Genomic DNA, 23,689 nt, shown 5'->3' on the forward strand with positions numbered 1-23,689 from the left:
AAACTCTCCTGCATCTCTTTCATTGCCTGTGTGTGAATGAGACTTGTTGCTAACAAGAGAAAAGGGTAACTTCCGTTCCACCACGACTTCCCAGAGATGTCGCAATCTAGAGTCCGTGCTTAAGGGTGCCAGAAATCACCTTTGCTTTCTGAGTTTTGGTGAGGTACTGCTTGTGAGCCGGGAGGGTTGGGCTGACAGTTGTTGTCTTGTTGTAGGAGTGGCTTAGTTGCCTACAAACAAAAGTGCTGTTTCCCCTAAACCAGTAGTCTCACCTTGGAGCAAGAGTCCAACTACACCATGTGACACCTATTTCTAGGGTTCAGGGTGGAGATCCTATCTATTACCAGTACTCCCCCATCAGACGAGAGTTACTCTGACAGCGTTATTGTTAGACCTGACAGACATAGGGTGGTCACCCCTAACTTTTTGTCTACCTCCCTCCACTTTTTGGATACTGTTTTTGCTGGTTTTAAGACTCTGCACACTTTACCACTGCTAACCAGTGCTAAAGTGCATATGCTCTCTCCCTTTAAACATGATGACATTGGATCATACCCAACTGGATTATTTAATTTACTTATAAGTCCCTAGTAAAGTGCACTATATGTGCCCGTGGCCTGTAGATTAAATGCTACTAGTGGGCCTGCAGCACTGATTGTGCCACCCACTTAAGTAGCCCCTTAACCATGTCTCAGGCCTGCCATTGCAAGGCCTGTGTGTGTAGTTTTACTGCCAATTCGACTTGGCATTTAAAAGTACTTGCCAAGCCTAAAACACCCCTTTTTCTACATATAAGTCACCCCTAAGGTAGGCCCTAGGTAACCCATAGGGCAGGGTGCTGTGTAGACAAAAGGCAGGACATGTACCTGTGTGGTTTACATGTCCTGGTAGTGTAAAACTGCTAAATTCGTTTTTGCACTGCTGTGAGGCCTGCTCCTTTCATAGGTTAGCATTAGGGCTACCCTCATATACTGTTTGAGTGCTGCTGATCAGAAAGGAGTAGGAGGGTCATATTTAGCATGGCGAGAATGGTAATACAAAACCCTGCTGACTGGTGAAGTTGGATTTAATGTTACTATTTTAGAAATGCCACTTTTAGAAAGTGAGTATTTCTCTGCAACTAAATTCTTCTGTGCCTTACAATCCACGTCTGGCTAGGTTCAGTTGACAGCTGCCTTGGGCATTCACTCAGACAAACCCCAAACACAGAATGCTCAGCCTCACTTGCATACATCTGCATTTTGAATGGGTCTTCGGGGCTGGGAGGGTGGAGGGACTGACACTTACATGTCAAGGGACAGTAGCCTGCCCTCACACAAAGGCCTTCCACACCCCCCTACTGTGACCCTGCAGACAGGATTGAACTGAAAGGGGACCTTGTGCACTTCTAAGCGACTCTTTGGAGTCTAACCCGCTTCAAAGGCACATTTGGGTATTTAAACAGGGCCTCTGCTCCTACCAAGTCAGACACTTCCTGGAGAAGAAACCTGAACCAGAACCAGAACCTGCAACCTGCCAAGAAGAACTGCCTGGCTGCTCAAACGACTCACCTGACTGCATTCTGTGAAGGACTGCTGCCTTGCTGTTGCCCTGCTGCCTTGCTGCTCTCTGGCTGTGCTGAGAAGTGCTCTCGAAGGGCTTGGATAGACCTTGCCTCCTGTTCCCTGAAGTCTCAGGACCAAAAAGACTTCATCTCAGCAAGAAGAACTCCCTGTGCAGCGGAAATCGACGCACAGCCGGAAGAAAACGACACACAGCTTGCACTGCGGTGAAAGATTCACTGCACGCTGAACCAGAACGATGTCACCTGACTTTGCAAGGAGAAGATCGATGCAGCACCAGCGAAGCGACCAGAAATTTGGCGTATGGCCCACTGGATTGAAGCACAGCCGAGCCGGAATGGAATCAACACAGCGCCTGCCGTGTGGTAGAATTTTCTACACAACGCTCACCGGATCAACTCGGCCCCTCTGACTTCATCCTGCCAGCGCTGGATTTTAACGCATCACCCCCGGGCGTCTGAAAACCCAGCAACCCAAAGAGGATCTAAGGCTGAGCGCCAGAAATCAATGCAAAGCCTTACTTGCATGAAAAATAAACGACACATCGCCATGTGCGGCCCGAGAAATCGACGCACACCTCCCTGTTTTCCATGCATCTCCTCCTCTGCGGTTCTTTGCGGAGATTTTGAACGCAAACCAGGTACTTTGTGCTTGCAAGAGACATTTATTGCTTTTAAGAGACTAAAGACATTTTATATCATTTTCACAGTGATATTCCAAAATATACTTATTGCATTTTAATCATTTTTACCTGCGTTTATCCAGATAAATATTATGTTTTTCTAAACACTGTGTGGTGTATTTTTGTAGTGTTCTACTGTGTTATTGCATGATTTATTGCACAAATACTTTACACATTGCCTTCTAAGTTAAACCTGACTGCTCAGTACCAAGCTACCAGAGAGTGGGCACAGTATAATTTGGATTGTGTGTGACTTACCCTGACTAGAATGAGGGTCCTTGCTTGGACAGGGGGTAACCTGACTGCCAACCAAAGACCACATTTCTAACAGTTATCTGACACATTATCTGAATCAGCATAACAGGTTGTAGAGAGGAGAGACACCTGCTTGTTCTCCTTTTCATCAAAGAGGGTAGGCAACAAGGCTACATAATATTACTCTTGGGCCTTAGGGGATATACCCGGCTGCGCCCCTCCTCCCCCACCCTCGAATGAGGCATTCATGGCAGACTAAAAGCTTCAATTATTTACACATCTTTACCAAATAATAGAAGTGACAAATTTAAATCTACTGTTGAACTTTTATGGCAAAGCCATTTAAACATTTCCTGGTCTATTCAGACTTGGAATAACATTTGGTTAAAGATTCATACTGCATCCCATGCTATTAACACTATTCAGACTTTATCATTCAAGTGCAATAGGTTGTTAATGACATGTAATACGAGACACAAAATGAAAGATGCAAATGATAATCATTGTTGGACTTCTTCTCTTTCTAACAGCATTCTAATGCAAGCTCTTTTTCGAGGTCCTTGTCAAGAGATTTCTAGTCTATGATTTGGATCTAAATATTTGGATAGGTCTATCAAAGAATTGATCAAGTTTATCCATGAAAGGGAAAAGTTGTTGATTTTATGTTGCCTATTGCTGTAAAACAAAAAAACCTATTAGGAAAGATGGTTACAAGGTGAGGTAAAATGGCATCTTTACATGTTCATTTGCACTACAGGAGGCACTTTAACTGTTTTTCTGATCTCTGGATTGGCAAAGAGTTAGTGTTTTATACTGCTGTACTATACTTGTTTTTAGTCTGTTTTATCTTGGATTGTTGACCTTTTGGGTACTTTGGTGGTTTATGAGAAGCAATTTGTTCTGCAAATTCAGCTGACAAGCATGTAGCTGCTCAGTTGTCATTTATTCCGTTTGCAGCAGCCATCTTGGATCCCTTTCTTGTCTTTTTCCTATTCCCGAATGGAAGAAGACAAGTATAAAATCCTAACTGCAGCATGGCCACTCTAATCACTAGATATTTATTTGCACTGCACAAGCCACTTTAATTATGTTTCTGATCTATTGATTGGCAAACAGCTTTTCTTTACTGCTGTACTGTCTTGTTTTTAAAGTCTGTTTTATCTTGGCTTTGTTGATCTTGGTGGCTTTGAGAGAAGAAGTTTGGTCTATGGATTGCGCTTACCAGCATGTAGAAGTTCAGATGCCATTTCTTCTTCGTTGGGGCAAACTTTTGTGACTGCATTATTAGTTTCCACTCTTGACTTTTTAATTTTCCGGAATGGAAGAAGGCAAGCATTAAACCCATCCCACCGTGCATTTGTGCTAAATAATACTTGTTTATTCGCACTGCATGAGTCGCTTTAACTATTTTTCTGATCTACTACTTTGTAAAGAGTTCGCTTTTTAATACTGCTGTACTGCATTGTTTTTAAAGTAGGTTGTATCTGAGATTTTTCAACCTCGGGGAACTTTTTAGGGTTAGGAGTATTGTGGTTTGAAGAATTAGCTGATCAATGTGTAGCTGCTCGGTGGCCATTTCTTCTCTGTTCGGGGTGGACTTTTGTGGCATCTATCTTGGCTCCTGCTCTTGTCTTGTTACTATTCCCCAATGGAAGACAGCAGGTAGAAAACAGACCCACAGGGCATCCATGAAGGTGGCACACTAGAGGTTCGCCAAATGCCCCGTCTGTGCCTGATCTGTGCCCAGCTGCCAGTCATGCAGCCAGTTGCAAGATATGCAGGTTAAGGTCGGCAGTGTAGATTGATCCACATTATTAAATTTGTGTTCTCAGTTTCACAATATAAATGACGATCCAAAGGCTGCTTTGATTGAAAGTGATATTTTGTGGAAAGATATTTAATACCATTTCCTCTCTCAGCTAGCTTTCTGGGGCTAATAAGCTTCTTATGGCTTCTTGATCAATGAATGTTTGGCTACTAACAATGCCCAGGCGATTACAATGCTTCTTTTGATCTACAACATCAACGTCTTTGCCATTAACAAAACTTGGTTTACAGACATAAACTGGATGTAGGTACAGATATTACTGCATAAATAATTAATGATTATTTGAAGTCCACCATCCCATGAGATGGAGTGAGGGTGTGACATTTTTTGATCAACATCTTCTTTAAATCCACTAAATTAGACTTGCTCTGTAAATTTGTTTTGGAGATTTTGTTGGTTAACATTTCCAACTTTGAACGTACTTTTGGACAGTTATCCTGCTATGTATACTGCCTTTTACAGGCAATGAAGCCCCAGAGCACCTCCTGGTTGCTTTAGCCGAGGTCTGTTCTAATCAATCAAGTATCATTTTATTGGGGGCTTGAAATCTATTTTCAATTTCAAACTCTACCATTAACTCTGTCTCCTCACTCACTCTATAGGTCATATCTTGGCTATTTTGCGCTATTTCTTTCTCCAATTACACCTATTTTCTGCTTTATTTTACCTTGGCCACACCACGGTGGCACCCCATTTTCCTGCAAATTTGGTAAGCCCTTAAAAACACAAAACCTGGTCCTCCCCGGTACCAACTTTAGGAGAGGGAACTCAGTTTCGGTTTACTGTCTGCTGAAAGCAATTCCGAAATGTTCTTTATTCTCATTCTTTTTCTGATCCTGCTGCGGTGCTTTATACCTACTACAACGCAGAGTGTTTGCCTGCCAATACTCTTGTCCCCCGATCTGCAAGACTAAAAAAAAAACGTTCTGTTGTCTCTGGATGGATTTCACATGCATTCATTGAAAACAGCTGAATGTCATTGGTATCTTAAGCCTGATTTTACAGCTAAAAAGAAATGGTCGAATATGTACTATACTTACAACAAGATAAGGAAAACTAAGCTGCAATTCTACTCCTATAATATTTCTAATGCACCTAACCTAACAGGTTGTAGTGGATCCTGCTTAGTTTTAACGGGTCTCAGGAGTTTAGCTAAGCCTTCTGGCTTGCAGTCCTGTGCCCCCATCACCTAGTGATGTTTAATCTACTTAGCCTGCTCTGTCTTAGCCTATGTATTTTATTATTTCTTTTAAGATGGCTGCCTCTGTTTAGAGTTAGAGCAATGTTTTGATTTACATTGTCAGTGCCACTCCGTGAATGCGTCACTATCAGCGTCAAGCTTAAGTGATGTACGGAGGTATTCACATCACGTCCCTTTCCCACTTCTGTGTGACTGGAACATAATGTACTATTGGTGGGAATAGTGGACATAATTGCTGCCACAAGCCTGCCCCCTTATCTATTGTTTGGGAACATACCTGTGTCAGGGGTTCTACAAGATCTGTATAAATACATCTCTCACAGACAACATTATCAGAGGTATTCCTACCAGATGCTATTGACACCATCTATGCTGCAAGTTGCCCTGATGCAGACCTACCCTTTGTGTCCCCACGGGGTCTGACCTAGATCTCATTCCAAGGTAACGAGGGTTGGGGCCGCTTCTCATGGACATGGTACTGGCAGATTAGGTTAATCACACGTAGTTCTCGTTAGGTTAGGTATTAGGTTATCTATGTTAGGGATTTTACATTTTATGTTTATTGCAATATGGAAGGGGTCTTTGTTTCACAACTCTCATCTCTACAATCATGCTTCTCTTATTATGCATTAACCTAAACCTTGCAGCTCATGCCTTTTATCGTAGATTGCAGCCTTTTCAGTAAATATATTGAAAACTCTCCTGTATCTCCTTTATTGCCTGTATATGACTGAGACTTATTGCTAACGTGAGAAAAGTATAACTTCTGCTCCACCATGACTTTCCTGAGATGTTGCACTCTAGAGTCCATGCGTAAGGCTGCCAGAAATCACCTTTTACTGTTTGGATTTTTGGTGCGATACTGCTTGTGAGCCGGATGGGTTGGGCCGACAGTTGCCACTTGTTGTAGGAATGCCATAGTTGCCTACAAACCAAAGTTCTGTTATCCCTAAACCAGTAGTCTCGCCTAGGAGCGTGAGTCCAACTACGACAAGGTCAATGGCTATTGTTCCAGTTACAAATGTGTTACAAGACTTTACAAGTACGCCTCAGTTTAATCCTCCGTTGATAGATCCAATCTTATAGACATTTTTTAGAATAAACTTGCCAATGTTAGCAATGGAAGTTGTTCCTTCTCTGACTGTACTGGTAGATATCAGCCCAAAGCTTTGTTTTCTCAATGTTTGACTATTAATACAATCAACTCTCATCTTTGTTTTGCTCCAGTAAGACTACTGGGTCCCCAGCTGACCCACTGCCCCAATTCTACATAAAACATCTTGTGGGATCCAGAATGGGCCTGGACCACTATGAATGCTTTGCTGAGGAGTTCCTGCACCTTTGGAAAAGGCTTTGCATTGCCCCTGTTGAAAAAACCTTCCCTTCTCTTTTGTTTAATCTTGATATGTCCTCACTGACCTATTTTATTGAGGTCTATGGCTTGTCCCTAAACACCAGTGACACTCAGATTATTGTCTGCATATTCAGTAATTAACAAAATTCTGCTGCTGAAATGTATGAGTGTCTCACTAAGGTGTTCTGGTGGCTGAATGGTAGCCTGCTCAAATTAAATGAGGAAAATACTGAAATTGTGCGCCCCTCTATTCCTTCACCCTTTTGGAATTTGCTCTTTTTGTCAGGTGTAGTGGACCCTATGCCTACCTCGCTTTCTAGTGTAGGAAACTCAGGTATTAGATTAGACAAATTACTGTCTTTGTCAAACCAAGTCACCACCTATCAGTTTTGTTTCTTCTGTCTTTATTTTTTAAGGGGATTTTTTACTTGTTTACCTTGCCCTAGGAATTACAAATACTGAATATGCTGCTCTCAACCATTGCAAGGAAAGTCTTACCTCATGCCACAGTCCCAGCTCTATTCCCACCAATACCAACATCTTCAAGTGGCAGTAAAAATAACTTAAACTAATTCCCTAATCTGAATCAACTTGTAAGTTATACTTAAGGATAACTTAGGGAAATTGGAAACATAACTATGAGTTCTATTAGTATAAGTTCTTAAATCCCTTAGAAGTGACAAAGTTACAATTTTTTCTAATTAATGGAATTTTAATTCTGTCATGTTTGATATTTGCATATTTAAAGAGCAATTAACCAGGTTTGTCCACTCTATAAACGTGTGGCTCTATCATTGACATCTAAATAATAAGTTGCCTCATTTAATATGGAACTATATTGATACCTTGAGTTTTTGTAATGAAAAATAACAGTTATTTTTAAAAGACGCATGTAATCTTTCTATCAATTGTTTCCTAAAAGTGCTGAATTCTAGTAGTAGGGTTTTTATTATTAGCCATTTGTATGTAAAAATGTTCTCATAAAACTCAACATAGATGTCTGTGTTTGATATTGAAGATCATAATAAAAAGTAAAAACCTAAATAATACAGAATGGCCCTCACATCACGTCTAGTCACAAATCTATAAACTCAGGGTTACGTACCAGCTTCGTAGTCTTTAATTGTCTCCTCTTGGAAATCCTTGAAAATTTCTAGTCTGAATTTCTTTTCTAAACCATAGCTGTAAAATCTGAACAGACATTCCAATCCATATCTGCAATTGAAAAGGTTTTGTTGGTTTCAGGCATGAGCTATATCTGTGAACATCTAACTTCTCAAAGGAAACAAAATAGCATTTTAGTTTCTTGTCTGCATGACAATATAAGGACAATAATTAGGTAATAACAAAGGAGCTCAATTCACAAAGCATTCTTCCATGAATAAGTGTAACATACTCCTGAAAATGAGTCATTAACAACAAAGTTTGAAGTAAGTCAAAGTTACATAAAAATACTTTGTTAATCTGGCTCACCGTCCATAAACTAATATTGGAAAATAAAATAGGTCAGCACATTTTACAACTCAAGTTGCTTCTTCAGTGGTTGGAGAGCTGTGTCTGTGGTTGTGTGGATGGGTTAGAAAGTGAATGTGGGAATGACTTAACACTTGGATGAAGGAGTGAATGCATGTATGGTTGAATAAGTGAGTGGCTGCGTGCATGAATAATTAATGAGCGAGTGAATGAATGGCTGGATGGATGAATGTGCAAGTATATGTATAAATGGTTGAAGACGTAAGTGCATGCAATCATAGATGAATGGTTGAAAGAATGGGTGAGTGAAAGCATGGATATATACATTGTGTCCTTAGACATCATTAATGATGGTGTTGGAAAAATTCCAAGCATCAACAAAATTAGTTAAGCTTACAAATTACACAAGGATTGGACAACATTGTCGCAAAACACCCGATATGTCAAGAACTAACACATGAACACATTTTCTTCCAACTTGCCAGTGTCTAGATTTGCCACATAACTCAGTAATCCTTAGTGCAAAGTCAGGTTTATGGCATTACTAATATATCCTAACTGTATGTTCAGGGTTGCCTTTTCTGATTTGTAAAGCAGAGGTGTGGGTATTGTCCTGGTATGCAGGTATTGTCCAGGACGCATTTTACGTTAATCGTAGAGGGTTAATAATATCAATATTAGCTGCTGTGTGACAGAAAGATCAGGAAAAAATATTACATTTAGAGGTAAAATTATTGCAGACACCACTAGATGTTACTTTAAATCCATCAACGAGAAAATTACTGATTTTAATAAAACTTATGGAAGAAATTAGGTCTATAAGAGTAGAGGAGGAGGCAGTAAGTTGATAGGCTGAATTCCCCAAAAACAATTTGAAGGAGAATTTAAATTCGGCAAACTTTTAGCTATGAGAATAAAAGCATGTAAGTCATTAAAATAGCAGGCAATGCAGTATTAACAATTTCAAAAATTGCTAGCAAAATATTTTCCAAATGCTACCGCAGCTTATATCCTGAGGAACTATATCCAAAGACAGACAAGATCAATTATCAGAAAGAAAAAAGAAAATAAATTCTTGAGACAGGATATTCAGGCCACCATAAAATCACTTCCTTCAGCAAACTCCTGAGAGGAAGATGGAATGCCCAATAAGGCATATAAATATTTTAGAACCTCCTGGTACTCAAGGTGACAACTATTCTCAATGCATTTCTTACAGGGAAAAAGGCACCTACCTCATTCCAGCGAGGGAGCTAAGAGCCTGATTTAGATTTCGGTGGATGGGTTACTTCATCACAACGGTGACTGATAGCCCCCCTGCCGAAATCTGAAACCCATAGGATGTAATGGAATTTAGATTTGGCAGCTGGGCTATCCGTCACCATTGTGATGGGGTTACCCCTCAGCCAAAACATAAATCAGGCTTTTAGTCATGCTTCTAAAACTAAAAAGGACCCCTTGTTTCTGGATCTTATCAGCCATTTCCTCTGCTAAAATCAGATTGCAAAATCTTTAAGAAAATTCAGACAAATAAACTGGCTGAAATCATCAACGAAATCAAACACCCAGATCGAGCAAGGTTCAATCTAGGTTGTCTGATGTCCTCCAAGTGCATACTCTCTTATGAAAATACTAATTTGATGCTGGCAATCATGTTTTTAGATGTGGAAAGGCCTTCCAACCTTGTGAAATGGGAATACTTGTCAACTTTAATAATGCAAATTCTAGTTGGGGATGGAAGAAGGAGCCATTAGAGTTGGCCATTGTCCCCTCTTCAATTTGTGTTTTTTTTAGAACCGTTAGCTAGATATATGAGGATTAGTGTTAAAATCTGTGCTGGCCCAAGCCCTGAGATAACAGATAAAATGTGTTGATACACAGATATTATCACCCCTCTATATTTAGAGGTGGAATTATGCAATTTCAAATCTGTTTTAAGTAACTCAGACAAATGATTTCTGTAAGAATTCTGATTGTTTAATAAATAATTTGGAAATGTATGTTATCCTCTATAATACGTGAGAATATCCAAACTGCATTATCAGCTGCAAAGCACTTCCTTCATAGGGCAAAAGGGAAAAATAGAGTATTTATCATATTAATTCAAGACAGCTTCTAAGTAAAATAAAGAGGTATGGCAGTACTCCTTTCTTTCCCTGCTAGAATGGATATATTTAAATAAAATTATTGTACTGAGCCTCACAGTTTTTAACTGTACAAGTCTCTTCCATGCTTTCTTACAAAATCTATTTTCAATAGTGCAAATGGTCTGGTAGCCTCATTTATTTGGGCCAGGAAACTCCAGAGTGGCTAGGTTACAGGTCTACACCGAGTTTAGGGACATGGAGTAGAACCTGACAGCTTATTTTATTGCCTCAAGCTTATTAGTTTTTTAATGAGTTATCTGGCTAGAAGATCTGTGATTAAACGAGTTTCAGAGTAGGCTCTCCAACAGCCATTAATAAAAGGATAAATCTCATACATATACCTAGTATTGAATTCCTTAACTAAACTTTTAAACGATAAAATTAAGAACACGATGGGCCGAGGAATTGGGTGAAATCTTTTCAGACAAAGTGAAAGAGATTGACTGCTGATATGCGCTCTTTGTCCTTGATCTCCAGCCCTAGAAGATTACAATATTATTTGATGTATCAGTTATTTTATTCCCTGACTCAATTACATAGATTATCAAAACACTATCCAAATTAAAATAGCAGGTGCCCCCATGCTATGGCTTTGTCCCTCCCTCCCTAGCAGAATTTTGGAACATAGTTTTTTTCAAGTTAAGAAAGATATGCAATATAATGATTGAACCCAAACTATATTTTCATTGCTGGGAAACTGTCCTAAGCACTCATTAATACCTACAGAGATGCAAAATCTACTGTTTTCTGTGTCACTTTTGGGATGATGAATTACTGATCAAAGGTGAAGAACTATAGTACAACCCTGCTTTTTTGCTTAGTGGCAAAAACAGATTTTTGTTATTAGGGGCTTGATTTACATGTTGGCAGAAAGGGTACTTCCCCAGATCTGAAGATCTGCCGGCCTCATTTAGAGTCTGGTTGACCGTCAGTCTATAGACAGCAGAGATTTCTCTGTCTCTGCCACCTATACACATCTCCAATGGAGTAAGGGTTGTACGAGGATTGTGTCCACCCGCTCCATATAGACACATGACCAGTTTTCAATACCCGTCACCCCATGAAAAATGTGATAATATGGGACAGGGAAAACTTTTAAGTGACCCCTACACCATGAGGGAGTAATACCATGGCGATGGGGTCATTGTTTTTTCCTTATTTTCAAAAATAAAATCCTGCTTAATGAAAAAAAGTTGTACGTTTGAAGTATGGCTCTGTCATATTGACAGAGCTGTCCATCAAACTTATAATGCATTTACAGGGACCTCCATGATGGGGTTCTTGAAAATGCAAGAGATGTCTGCTGGGGCAGGGGACATCTCTAAGTACAGGAGGCTGAGTACTCTGGCCATGGCGGTTGACTTCACCCTGGAGATAGTAATTATACACCAAGAATCAGCCTCTAAGTTTGAATTACCATTATCTGCTGAGGGAATGTAATCAATTATGGAGACCACTAAAAATTGAATGTAATATTATTGATTAATGCTGAGGGAATGGGGGAGGTTGAGGAATAAGTGTTAATAGCAAGTTAATTTTTGAGTGATCTTCCATTGTTTCATAAACAGAATGACGGCCCATTGTTTAATTTTTTTGAGTGATCTTCCATTGTTTCATAAATGACAGCCCAACCTTTTCCTTGCTAATTATTTCACTAATAATAACTAGGTTAGAATGATAACTTAGACTCAGATGTGCTAATCATTTTACCAATTACAAATGCTTCAATTCAGCGTTTATTTTTTGCTGAGTACTAATTCCATTTTAGGAGTTGGAAAAGGTTTTCATGCTCCTAGAATGGGATTCTGGTTGGAAACCAATTTGGTATCTGGAAGGGCCAATTGTAGGCATCCCTTCCAAATATTATTATTTTATGATTATTAATATTGAATTCTAGTATACCTTGCAGCTACCCACAGGGTTTCTCAGTGCTTGAGGACAGATTGCACAACTTAGGAATGAAAGCTACAATAACCAGATTTTCAATTCCTTGTGAAAGGTAGATAAGGAGGCACAGCAGCTCAGAGACTCAGGGAGAGCTTTCCAAAGCTTGGGGTCCAGGAAGGAGAAGGCGTGGCCGCCCATCCGGGTGCGTCTAACTCTAGGGACCAGAAAGCGGAATCGGTTGCTCAAGCACAAAGTGTCGGAGGGTTGATAGGGCACCACAAGTTTTTGCAGGTACTGAGGTCCCGAATGCAGGCTGATTTTGTGCATAAAGCAGAGGGCCTTGAAATTAATTTGCTTGTCCACTGTGAACCAGTGAAAGTTGCAGAGGAGGCCAGGTTCATACGGGTGTTTGAGAAGCTGAAACAGAAGCCTGCAGCAGAATTTTGAACCACTGGGAGGTGTCTTATCACAGCCTTGTCTGCCCTCAAGTACAGGATGTTGCCATGATCTAACCTTCATAGAAACATGGCTTGGATAACTGTCCTTTGAGCTGGAAAAGGCAGCATCCACAGGATGTGTTTGAGCCATTTCATATGGTGAAACATGCGGAGGCTATTTTAGCCACCTGTGGCTTCATGAGCAGGATGAAGTCCAACCAGAAGCGAACGTTGTTCCCCTTATTAATGGGTTCAGGAAGCACTCCCAGCTTAGCTGGCCAGTGTTGAAGCCCCCAAAGCAGGCTGTTCTTTCCCAAAGCTGTTGCCTCGGTCTTGTCATTGTTTAATGAAGGGCCATGGGCTTTTCTACATTCACCTAGGAGATAGTCTTCTGTCAGACTGGGCCACATCGCAATTTTCAAAAGTATACATTCCAATAATCAGAATCCAATCTTAATGACTCATCTGTTAAATTCAACAGAAACGTGAACTACTTAGAATGATATTGGGATTATTTCTTGTCAAAATATTAATCCTACTGTTATGTCCCCAATGGGCCGGCACTTTGTGAGTGAACTTCAAAATTGTTTGGATGTTATCAAATGGACCTAACCACTCTGACCAAAGTCCCCCATTGCAGTGGGTCACCTTCAACCTACTACACCCTCTCAAACTGCAGAATGGGTCTATTACAGAATAATGCTACTGGACATTATCTTATTAATGTGCTTCTACTACAAGATTAAAAAGTGTTGAGAAGACAACGCATATCCTTATTTATTTATGTGTTCTTTTAAATCCAAAAGGTCTGGGGCAATAATCAGCACCATGTTCAAGTAAAAAAAGCAACTAACTTACCAATTTCTGCCACTGTTAGCATCAAGATGTGCCATTATGCTCCTCACTCAGCTTGGAGCAGAGCTATACTTCAGCATTGTCCACTCATTTCAACCTATAGAGGGATACGCATTCACCCAGCAAACAGTCATGGTTTACATATAATACTGTGCTAAACTTTTTTCCAGGACCGCAGCCAGAGTTTAGTGTAATGTTATGTGGAATGGCCTAGTTGTGCTTGGTCCTAAACATCAAATGCACCTAATTGGATCAAAGTGTTTCCAGTATACAAATTTTCATTATGCTACAGGCAACTGTTTCTATCCATCTCAGTGACCACCATGGGGGAAAACAGTGGAGTAGGAAAAAGAATGGGTCCTACTGCAGGATGTGGCAGGGGCCCCAAAATTCATTTAGACCGGTTGCCAGCTATGTATTAAAGAAGTCTTGGGCAGATCAGACTGCCTTGCTGGTGGCCCCTGTCACCTGCACTTAAATATCCAACAGGTGTGTGAGTTGAGCTCTCCTTACAAAGAACATATAAAAGCAGATGGGTACCATAATAAAAGCAGTGGGTATATAGCTTAATAACGACCCTCACCTCCAGTTCTCTTTTGCGTCTTCAACGGCTAGCTGTTTAAATTCCTCATACATTTTTCTGTTGAAATGATCTCTGAGAAAGAAAGACCAGAACCGGAAAAGGGTGTTCATTTCCGAGGACTGACCGATTCCCAGACGTTTCCTCTCTGAAATATAAATGAGAAATGAGTTGGGCTGGATGACTTTTGAAACCCTCTACCACTGAGACAGGGATCGGAAGCACTCCATTGTCTTCAATGGAGCTGCCAACTTCAAATGTTCTAATGGCCGGTAGAGCCCGCTCCAGCAGGCTCTAAGGCTATATTAAAGGGTTCAACGTATGCATAACTATTCAGAGAGACACATTCAGATTGGAAAAATATTACTCACAAACTGAGGAAATATCATTAATGGTCAGAATTTAGACCTGGATCCTGGCACAACCCATGTTTGCAAATGTGAAGTGTGTCATATGGTTTATAGTCGATTTATAGCATCACACATTAATTATCTAGGTTAAAAAAGACACAGTACACCATTATGGCCTGATATGATGGAGTACTAGAATCCTCCAAAGTGGGAATTAATAAATACATTTACTACATTAAAAAAAGCAGGACATGTCTCTTTCATCATGAATATTGGAAGGGTTGCAGTGATTCTGAGTATAGCTAAACCGTGTGTACCTCACTCCACTGTCATCTAGAAGTTGTGCTCTCATCCTTGTTTCTTTCTTCTCATTTTCAGCAGTGTTATTAGGTTTTTAATGTATGTAGCTCTAAATACTGCACAGTTATAATTTAACTGGTTTCAATATTTAGGTAAATAGAAAGTGGTGAAGCAAAGGTATAAAGGGCCACAATGCGTGCAAGAAGAATCCACTACTCTCATCTCTCTGGTAAGATAGCAAAAGACAATCATAACTGAGGGCAAATGGGCCCTTAAGAAACCTTGATGCTGATGCCCCAGCATAATAGCTACACCCTTACCTACAACTTCTCTTACTAGTATTAGCCAAAGGTGACTGCTCTTTCTGATATATATATCTAGGAGTGACAAAGCTGTAGAACTGAATCATTTACTACAACTTCATCTTACACAGTCCATAATTGACAATTAAATTTTTAGCCAAATGTCTTTAATTATTGCCTGCAGAGTACTATTTGTTTTGTATGCAAAGACTAACTCATAGCTAATTACCCAAATATCTGAATGTCGAGATGGGCAGTGTTTGGAATAGTAATGCTTGCCTGCATTCATAGTAAAGCGAAAGCGTGGAGCGACTGGCCTGTTTCTATATGTGTACTGGCTGAGAAAATATAGGGCCTCATTATGAGTTTGGTGGTCTCATGACCGACAACCTCGTAATAAGCCCCCCAGTCAGGTGCTAATGATCTAATTGCCCAATTCTGCCAGGCGTTAACAGATGTTATTCCCCTCCCGACACACCTTATGCGGAGTTATAGAATGCCAAATATACATAAGACATAGGAATATTGAATATGGATGTGCTGTGTTCAGTGTACTACATGTATAAGTGTTCCCTTCTTTGAGAATTGTCTAATAAAGAAACAAAGTAATACAGAAAGTTGGCAAGCCTGTGATGCTACACATTTGCATTGGTGTCTGAATATACTGGTGAATTGATAACAAAATGGGAGACACATATTAGAAAACACTTAGAGCCCTGTGACCCGAGAGTTGAAAGGGCACAGGAAATGTTTATCTACAGGTGTATTGTTTATACCTTTCCTCAGTAATTATCTCCACAATACTTTAGTATAGACACGTGCATGAACCCATGTTGTTGTTTTTTTTAATTTACGAATGCTTTATTATATGAAAGTATGAGCAAAAAGGAACAATAACTTACAGACAAATTATCAAACTTATTCCAAAAGGCAATACACGAAAATGTAATATATACAGAGTTTAATAAACCCATTTTGTTTTTAGCATTACTTTTAACCTAATGTTTTGTCTCAGAAAAAATAGCCAATAATTATACGATAAATAACTAATGATCGTGTACATCATTAAGACTCCCTGCCAAAAATGCTCTTTTTGACATCCCTTTTTTACTTCGAGTATACATAGTTATTTTATATACTAATCACAGATCTTCCATGGGAGATAGCTACTTGGCTGGACATTCCAGAATTAAGGATAGCGACAAGACCCATAGGTTATGCCTATGTGGGGTCTTGGCGCAGACCAATCGCACAGTCTTTGGCTGTGCATGGAGGGGATGGAACAAAGGACCTGACCTTTAAATAGGGCCTCTGCCAAGCCCACATCTTTACCTAATGTACTGCACAGGGCTTTAAGCCATGAACGGCCTTCCTTTTTTTTTATTCCTAACCTCCAAAACCACATGTCCACAAAATCATCTGGGCATGTTCTTTTGGTGTCTGCAGTGTGCAGACTGGGCACAGTTTGTGAGCTTTGGCTTTACTGTACTTCTGATCCCACATGCATTCTGAATGTTGGCCCGTGCTGATGTCATCTGTGATGTAAAGGATGGACAGTCAGAGAATGCAAAGGGAGACCCTAGCCAAAGCTGACAAGGGATCTGACTTGGCTCAAACATCCAAAGCACAAGCAGTTCTATCAAAGCAATTTGAATCACGCAGCAACATATTTTGCAAATTATAGGTGTTGAGTAAATGGATATCATGGTAAAAATACACCAAAACCATTTTAAAAGGAAAAATGCATTTTTAGAAATATTGTTATGGAGAAATCACACATATACAACCCATTAGAGAAAATCATTCATACACACACAATACATGATCCAGCAATATTGACAATCAGTGTCATTCTGGTAAAACACCAGCTCGAATTTCACGAGTTGTGCCCCGCCTTTGATTCTCCTCCTACCCGACTGCGGGGATAAAAATCAACTTTCCAATTCAAATATCATAATAGGCACATTCTATCTGGCTTCGTTTATACATCCATTTCAAAGGCTAAACACACCTATAGCGTCAGTTCGTTACACAAATGAATCTTCCCGGAAACAGACCTGCATTTTCTTCTTTCACTCCTCAAATATTCGGAGGCTGGCTGACTGCCAGTGCCTGGTGAAAATTGGTCTAGCAGCCAGCATCGGTATAAATGTGAACTGAACCTTGGTTTTGGACAAGTTTTCTGTATGAAGTCAGCAGCTCAACAAGGCAGTTATTTGATCTAAAGGCATACCCTTCTGAACCAGTTGACTGATATAGAGGATTATTTTTGACACTGAGTTTAGGGCATGTCCAGCCCAGACTCTCCTAATGAGTCATCCTGGCACCTGGGGAAGGATGGCTTCATGCAGAGCACCCACCTTGTGCATCCATTTACGAGAAAATTGCACATGCCTGATGTTTGCCCCTTTAACAGTGGAAAAGTTCAAAATATGTGTGTTTTTCCAAATCTGTGCACTGATTGTAATTCTTATGTCTTTAGCCGATTTCTTATGGGCACCTGAAACAAAGTTTAACTCCTTGGTTGAAGAGTAGATTAATAAACACCGCTGGCCCCACTCATATTTAATTCATGTTTTCCCAATGAACCCATTGGATGAGTAAATGCCATCCAAAACAAACCTTTTGGTTCCAAATCCGTCCTCGGTAAATCAACCCCAGGCTTCCAACTATTCCCTGTAAGAAGGTCTGATACTGAGGTGATGCCAGCAGTTTGCTGTCAATTAACTGCAAATGTAGTTAGGAAAATGCATCTCTATGGCTCAATCCACTCTCCTGGCTACACATTAGAGGAATGTTACTGAAGTTTAAAAAACTGCTGCTTTCCTTTGAAAAATAATTGGTGCTTCCTAATTCTAACTTTTTTGGATATTTTAGGGATCTTAGAACAAATGGAATTTCTGGAAGTGCTTCAACTCCCCTTATTTCATCTCAAGGCATTGTCATAGCTGAAACAAATCTGCTACAATAAACAAATTGGGAAGAGACAGTCTTCTTTTTGTTTGGGAGAGACAACTGTTTCTAAGAGTCCATCTTGGATGTTTACTATACCAGATAAACCAGGGCGTAATGAAGTTCAACTAAACAAATATTTAGAATGGACACTACACGGTGGACTTGAGAAAAACAAACAAATAAAGGTAATGTCAACATCTTGATCAAGGCTACACACCCTGATATCGAAAGTAGGAGGGAGTTCCATCTATTTAAGAGCACTCGATCCCTATTAGATTTAATGCAATTGTTATAGGTTAATCTAGTTTTGATTAATAAAAATACCTAGATATCTTTTGGAATTTTTAGAGCAAGCCCCACTATTAAGGTAGAAAAAAAGCTTCCTTTTGAAGCTTAGTCTTAAATCTTCCCTTGCTGTAAACTTAGCTATCTGACCCAATTGGAGTTGAATATTCTCCTTGTCAGTCTTCAAGAACAATACAAATGGGGGACAAGACATACCCGTGTTTTGTTACCTTTGTAATTTTTATAGTGATTTTGCACAGTTGGCATTTAGCATTATCGAGGCATGCGAATAGGCATATAGACTAGCTAACAACCTTGTGAAATAGCAAGGAAATCCATAGGCTTCAAGGCTGGCGAAAATACATTTCCACCCCACGAGGTCGAAGGCTTTCTTCACATCGCGCAGACTGTTGCAGAAATCATTTTTCAGGAAAATAGATAAATGGTTTCAACTAAATAGTAGGTATTTTTTATATAGCTGCCATGCTGTAATTAACACATTCTGATCGATCACACTATGAATAATCGATCGTAAGTGACTTTTTTTCGTGTCTTTGAGGCTTTGTGTTGTAGGCAGTATTCATCCCCACCATCGTTAAGTAAACTACGAAATGTAACCTAAAAGTACGCACTGAAATTCGTTTTTTGGCTTCAGGACCAAGTCATGGAGAGTATCCAGAGAAAAGCCTCAATGTGAATCAGTTTTCTCTGGCAGAAATTGGCCTTAGCGACACCATGCAATCATGAGACTTAAAGGTCACAGGCAGTACTGAGCATTACTGGTACTTTGAAGTGAATACGAAAAGGTACAGTCAGCACAAAACGTCAATGACCTCAAGCATCAGTAAGAGGCTTTAATGTACTCATGCTTAAATGAGTATTCATTTTCCCTGGTTGCTATGGCCACCAATGTTACCTGCAAGTGAATATCAATCAGTGCAGTAGACAAGGACTTTCAATGTCCCCATTTATTGATGAGGATTAGTTGCCCCAAGCAGTAGGGATAATTTATGGCCCATTGCTGTATCAATAGGTCTGATCTATAAGGAATCTCGGTGGCTCCAGTGCTTAGTCAGCATATACGGACCCCACCATTATAGAGCTTTAACATCCGAATGCATTATTGACTATTATGGGCAGACGTAGTAAAAGTCATGAATGGTCCTTGTCAGTGAGTATGAATGGCCCCAGAAGAAACCTCAATGGGCAATGTATTAGGGAGCTTAAATGGGCCAATGTAGCAGGGAGCTTCCATGCCCCCTTGCATCAATCAGCATTAATGAGCAGTAATGACATTAAGAGGCAGCTCACAGTAACGAACATGAAAGGCCCCAGCCTTAGGACGCCGTACAGCTGAGCGTCCACAAGCACTAATGAGTATGACTTTTCCCAGCCAGCATCACTGTCTACAGGCAATAGTGAGCAACAATTTCCCTAATTAGCAGTGAACAGAAATCATCCAGGGAAAGCAATATTTTCTAAGGGGCATTACATTCCCCATAGACGTTGCTGAGATAAGAAATAACCCAACTGTGGTGTGTGGTTTGCCACCCTCAAAGAGTGCTGCCATTTTTACTGGGAGAGATTACAAAAAACGTCACGTTGCCTGAACTTTTTTTTTAACACAAGCGTTTTTGCATTTTCAGTGTAGAAAAAATAGACACCTTCCTCTGAATTATCGGAAGCACATATATCGAAACATTACACCGTAGTAACAAACGTATCAGCAACAGTGTACAATATCCATCTTTATAAGGAGAGTTGATGGTGTAGTACGTAGAGCACATCATCACAGACTGCGTCTTTAAAATACGTGTAATGTGAACTGCAGACTAAAGGTAACTACCCCCGTCCCTTAAACTAGACATCGCCCCCGTGCGTATACTTCTCGTTGTGTCATGTAAAGAAGGAGTAGTCATGGTATGGGGTTGCAGCCAATGGGTCCAAGGGTGTAACGGTGTACACGCAGCATTGATACTGTGCAGTTAAGCCACCATCTAGTTTCTAGGGTTTTAAAGGATTCCAATAATACGTCCCACTCCGTTTCTATAGGTTCATTTCGCAGGCCCCCATATTCTTCCTGGTGTTGGGCTTCACTCTATGCCAGTCCCCATCTTTCCACTTCCTCCCTCCACTGAGATATTAGAGGCAACATATGTGGCAAATTGGCAACCAGAGCATTGCATCGGGGACAAGGCAGGGAACATCAAATGAAGTCTGTGTAGGGTGACATATGTCATATGTCATATGTAATATGGAGAACTGAATAATTTTGAATCAGGAATTTTGGGAGAGTCTCTTAGGACATTCGAGAAAGAAGGTCCATTCCTTATCCGGGTGTTCTCGGCTCAAGTCCTCCTCCTGTTCAGTGCAAAACGGGGTTAGTGAGATTAACAGATGCACATGGAGCCCTTGGCACAACCATTCGATCAGGTGTCTACCATAGCCCATTGTGTGCATCGCCTGTATAAATGTGTGCGAAGGTGGTTTGGCAACAGAGCCTGGGTGAAGGCTATGTGATTCAAGAGGATCCGCAAAGAGCATTCCAATCGTCATGACCCCACGCCGTACCCAGGGGTGCTGTCTTCTTATCATGAGTATTCCAGCTGTTGCTGAGAGTACCAGTAGGAGTATGTTTGGGGCATATGGTGTTCTCACAGCGGTGTAGCGCATGGTCACTTTCCAATATGCGAGGGAGATACTCAGCAGTAGGGGGAGCGGGTCAGAGGGGGTCAGAAGGGGTCAAGGTGGAACCTGGGCCGATCAGGCTATGTAGTTTGTCCTGGTCTAACATAGTGTTGGTATAATCAATTTCTGCTAGGTTGCGTCCAACCAACCAGCAGGAAAGCCATTGCAGTTGATCCATCAGGCACAGGAGTTTAAATCTGGAGCACTCATCCCCCGTCTGAAGGTACAGAAGGTAACAGTAGCTTGGTTAAGCTGACTCTTCGTCTGCCATTGCCCCACGCCAAGTCTATCAGTAAAATATTTAGTAATTTAAAATCCAGACTAGGATCATTACTGGCAAATTCACTAAATAATAAAGTAGACACGGTAACATAATCATTTTGGCCAGTGCCAGCCGACCAGCCACTGATAGTGGGAATGTAATCCAAAAACTAATTTGTGATTTACTGATGTAATCACCTTCAGAAGATTTCCTTCTAAAAAATCCATTGACACTCAACAGACCTGTGAGAATAGATGATTATTCGTACATGCCTTCACTAGTCTGACAGAGTCCATCCTCCCACCCAACACTGTAGGGCCTTGGCCTGTCGGAATGAGCCAGTGCCTGGTAATGGGGGTTGGACCAATCCAGGTCCACATCAAGCACTGCATTAAAGTCCCCACCTAGTATCCAAGGGTATTGTGTCCACTCCGTGAGGACTGTGGAAAGGTTTGCTAGGAAATATGTCCTCTTCTTTATTCGGGGGGTAGATACACTCCAGCACCACGGGCACCCCATCTAAAGGATGTATCATCTGTGCACATCAATCCTAGTGTCCAGAGCTGTAAATGATCCCCATAGCGGATTCATATTGCGGCACCTCGCGCAAAGGCAAAATATGAGGAGTGAAATATCTGACCCCCTCCATTTCTTGTGCAATTTGAGGGCTTCAGGGGTAGTGAGATGGGTCTCCTGAAAACATACTGTGTGTGCCTGTCTGCTGTGTAATTGGGCTCATATGCTGAGGTACTGGGTTTTTCAGAACCGGTACTGATCCGGTAACCCAGCGGTGCCAGGGTACACCCAAAGACCTCGGGTACTTTCCTGATTCAGACCACAGAAACTCAGAGTCTTCTAGGTGAAGTCAAAGATCGAATTTATTGGCTGCAGCCAAGTAACAAGCGTCCTAGAAGTACAACAGCACGGTTTGTATGTTCTCAGGAGACTGTGTTTCAATGCAAAGTCAGGTTTCCTTATATACAGTTTTTTAAGCTTCAGGCAAACATTCTTGACATTTTGGTTGGTCATTCACATGTTTTCACTACAAAGGAAAAAACAGTGTCATGATGAAACCTCATATTTCATGTCATCCAACTCATAATAAATTACCCGTCAAGGCCTAGTATTTTACATCAGATAAGTGTGGACCCCCAATAAAAACGGGCACCTCCCCCTCGTAAAGTAAGAAGAAGAAAAGAGCAGGTGCAGGTGTGAGCAAGATTAGGCAGGGTGTGTGAGCGATAATAAGGGTTTAATGGCATGGTGTGCCTTGATGCTATCTGATTCGGCCACTGGGAGAGGGACTGACCAAACAGGTTTGGCCTGAGGCAATGGTTCCAGCTTGCCCAGGTCAGAGGAAAGTCAATCAAGGTGTATGTGTCCTTGGAATCAAATCTGACTGTATTATAAGCCTATGTGAGGGCAACTTTTAAAAATGGCTGCCGTGTATAAAATGGGAGCAACGAGTGCAGGACGAAAATGGCGATTTCGAGGTGAAAACGCTGCTGGAATTGAGCGAAAATGCTCATGCTTAGTGTACTAGTCATTATCGGTCTTTTGATACTAAAATCGTACTGCTGTGGCAAAGTAAATTACATGGGTCCAGAATTTTTAGAACCACAAACCCTCCTTTTGCCCTTACATAGGCAATAAACCTATTCTCATGCTAATCTGAGTCCAGGTCTATGTTTATAAGGCCATGGAGATGTTGCTGGAGCAAAATTCTAGTACTTGGTAACTCTCTCTGGACAGGTCTCCTCGAACATGAAGTAGCACAAAAGGCCACATATGGCAGGACAAAATAAGGAATACCTCTATCTGCAGTAGGTGGCATAAGATCACACACCCAACAATTAGTGATGTTCACTACTAACTAGTGTTGATGCACAAGCTGTACAAAAGAATTGCTTACGAATTCTGATCTTCTAACCTGCTCATGTTCAGGAAAAGGGTGAAAAGAGTGCAAAGAAACAATAGTAGGAAAAGACATAGGTTGAAAAGTGGGTGCAGAAGTCAATTGAGTAGAGAAAAACAATCCCACCCATAAATGACAACGTCATGTTTAAAAGACACTAGAAAACACGTTATTAAGAACATATAGTCAACGGGAGAAAGTAGTGACCACTATTACAAATGAAATAATAATTTTCACAACCCTAACCAAAAAGCAAATCCTAAAATTATCTAGTAACATTTTTAGGGCTCCTCTGCATTTCAGTAATTTTTGTATGTTCAGGTGGAACAGTGGTGACTCTCATCAATGCTCTAAGGTGAAAAGGGGGTACT

General features: G+C 40.7%; 1 protein-coding gene across 1 annotated transcript in view; it reads right to left on the reverse strand.

Annotated features, from left to right (window-relative positions):
- The window catches only part of LARP1B (La ribonucleoprotein 1B), a 229,387-nt gene that overhangs the window by 17,178 nt on the left and 188,520 nt on the right, over nt 1–23,689 (reverse strand). The window contains exons 10-11 of the mRNA XM_069205824.1: nt 14,265–14,409; nt 7,988–8,097 (exon numbers count right to left, since the gene is read on the reverse strand). Coding sequence (XP_069061925.1) covers nt 7,988–8,097; nt 14,265–14,409 — 255 coding nt within the window. The remainder of the gene's footprint in view (nt 1–7,987; nt 8,098–14,264; nt 14,410–23,689) is intronic.

This window comes from Pleurodeles waltl, chromosome 1_2 (assembly GCF_031143425.1).
Source record: "Pleurodeles waltl isolate 20211129_DDA chromosome 1_2, aPleWal1.hap1.20221129, whole genome shotgun sequence".
NCBI lineage: Eukaryota > Metazoa > Chordata > Amphibia > Caudata > Salamandridae > Pleurodeles > Pleurodeles waltl.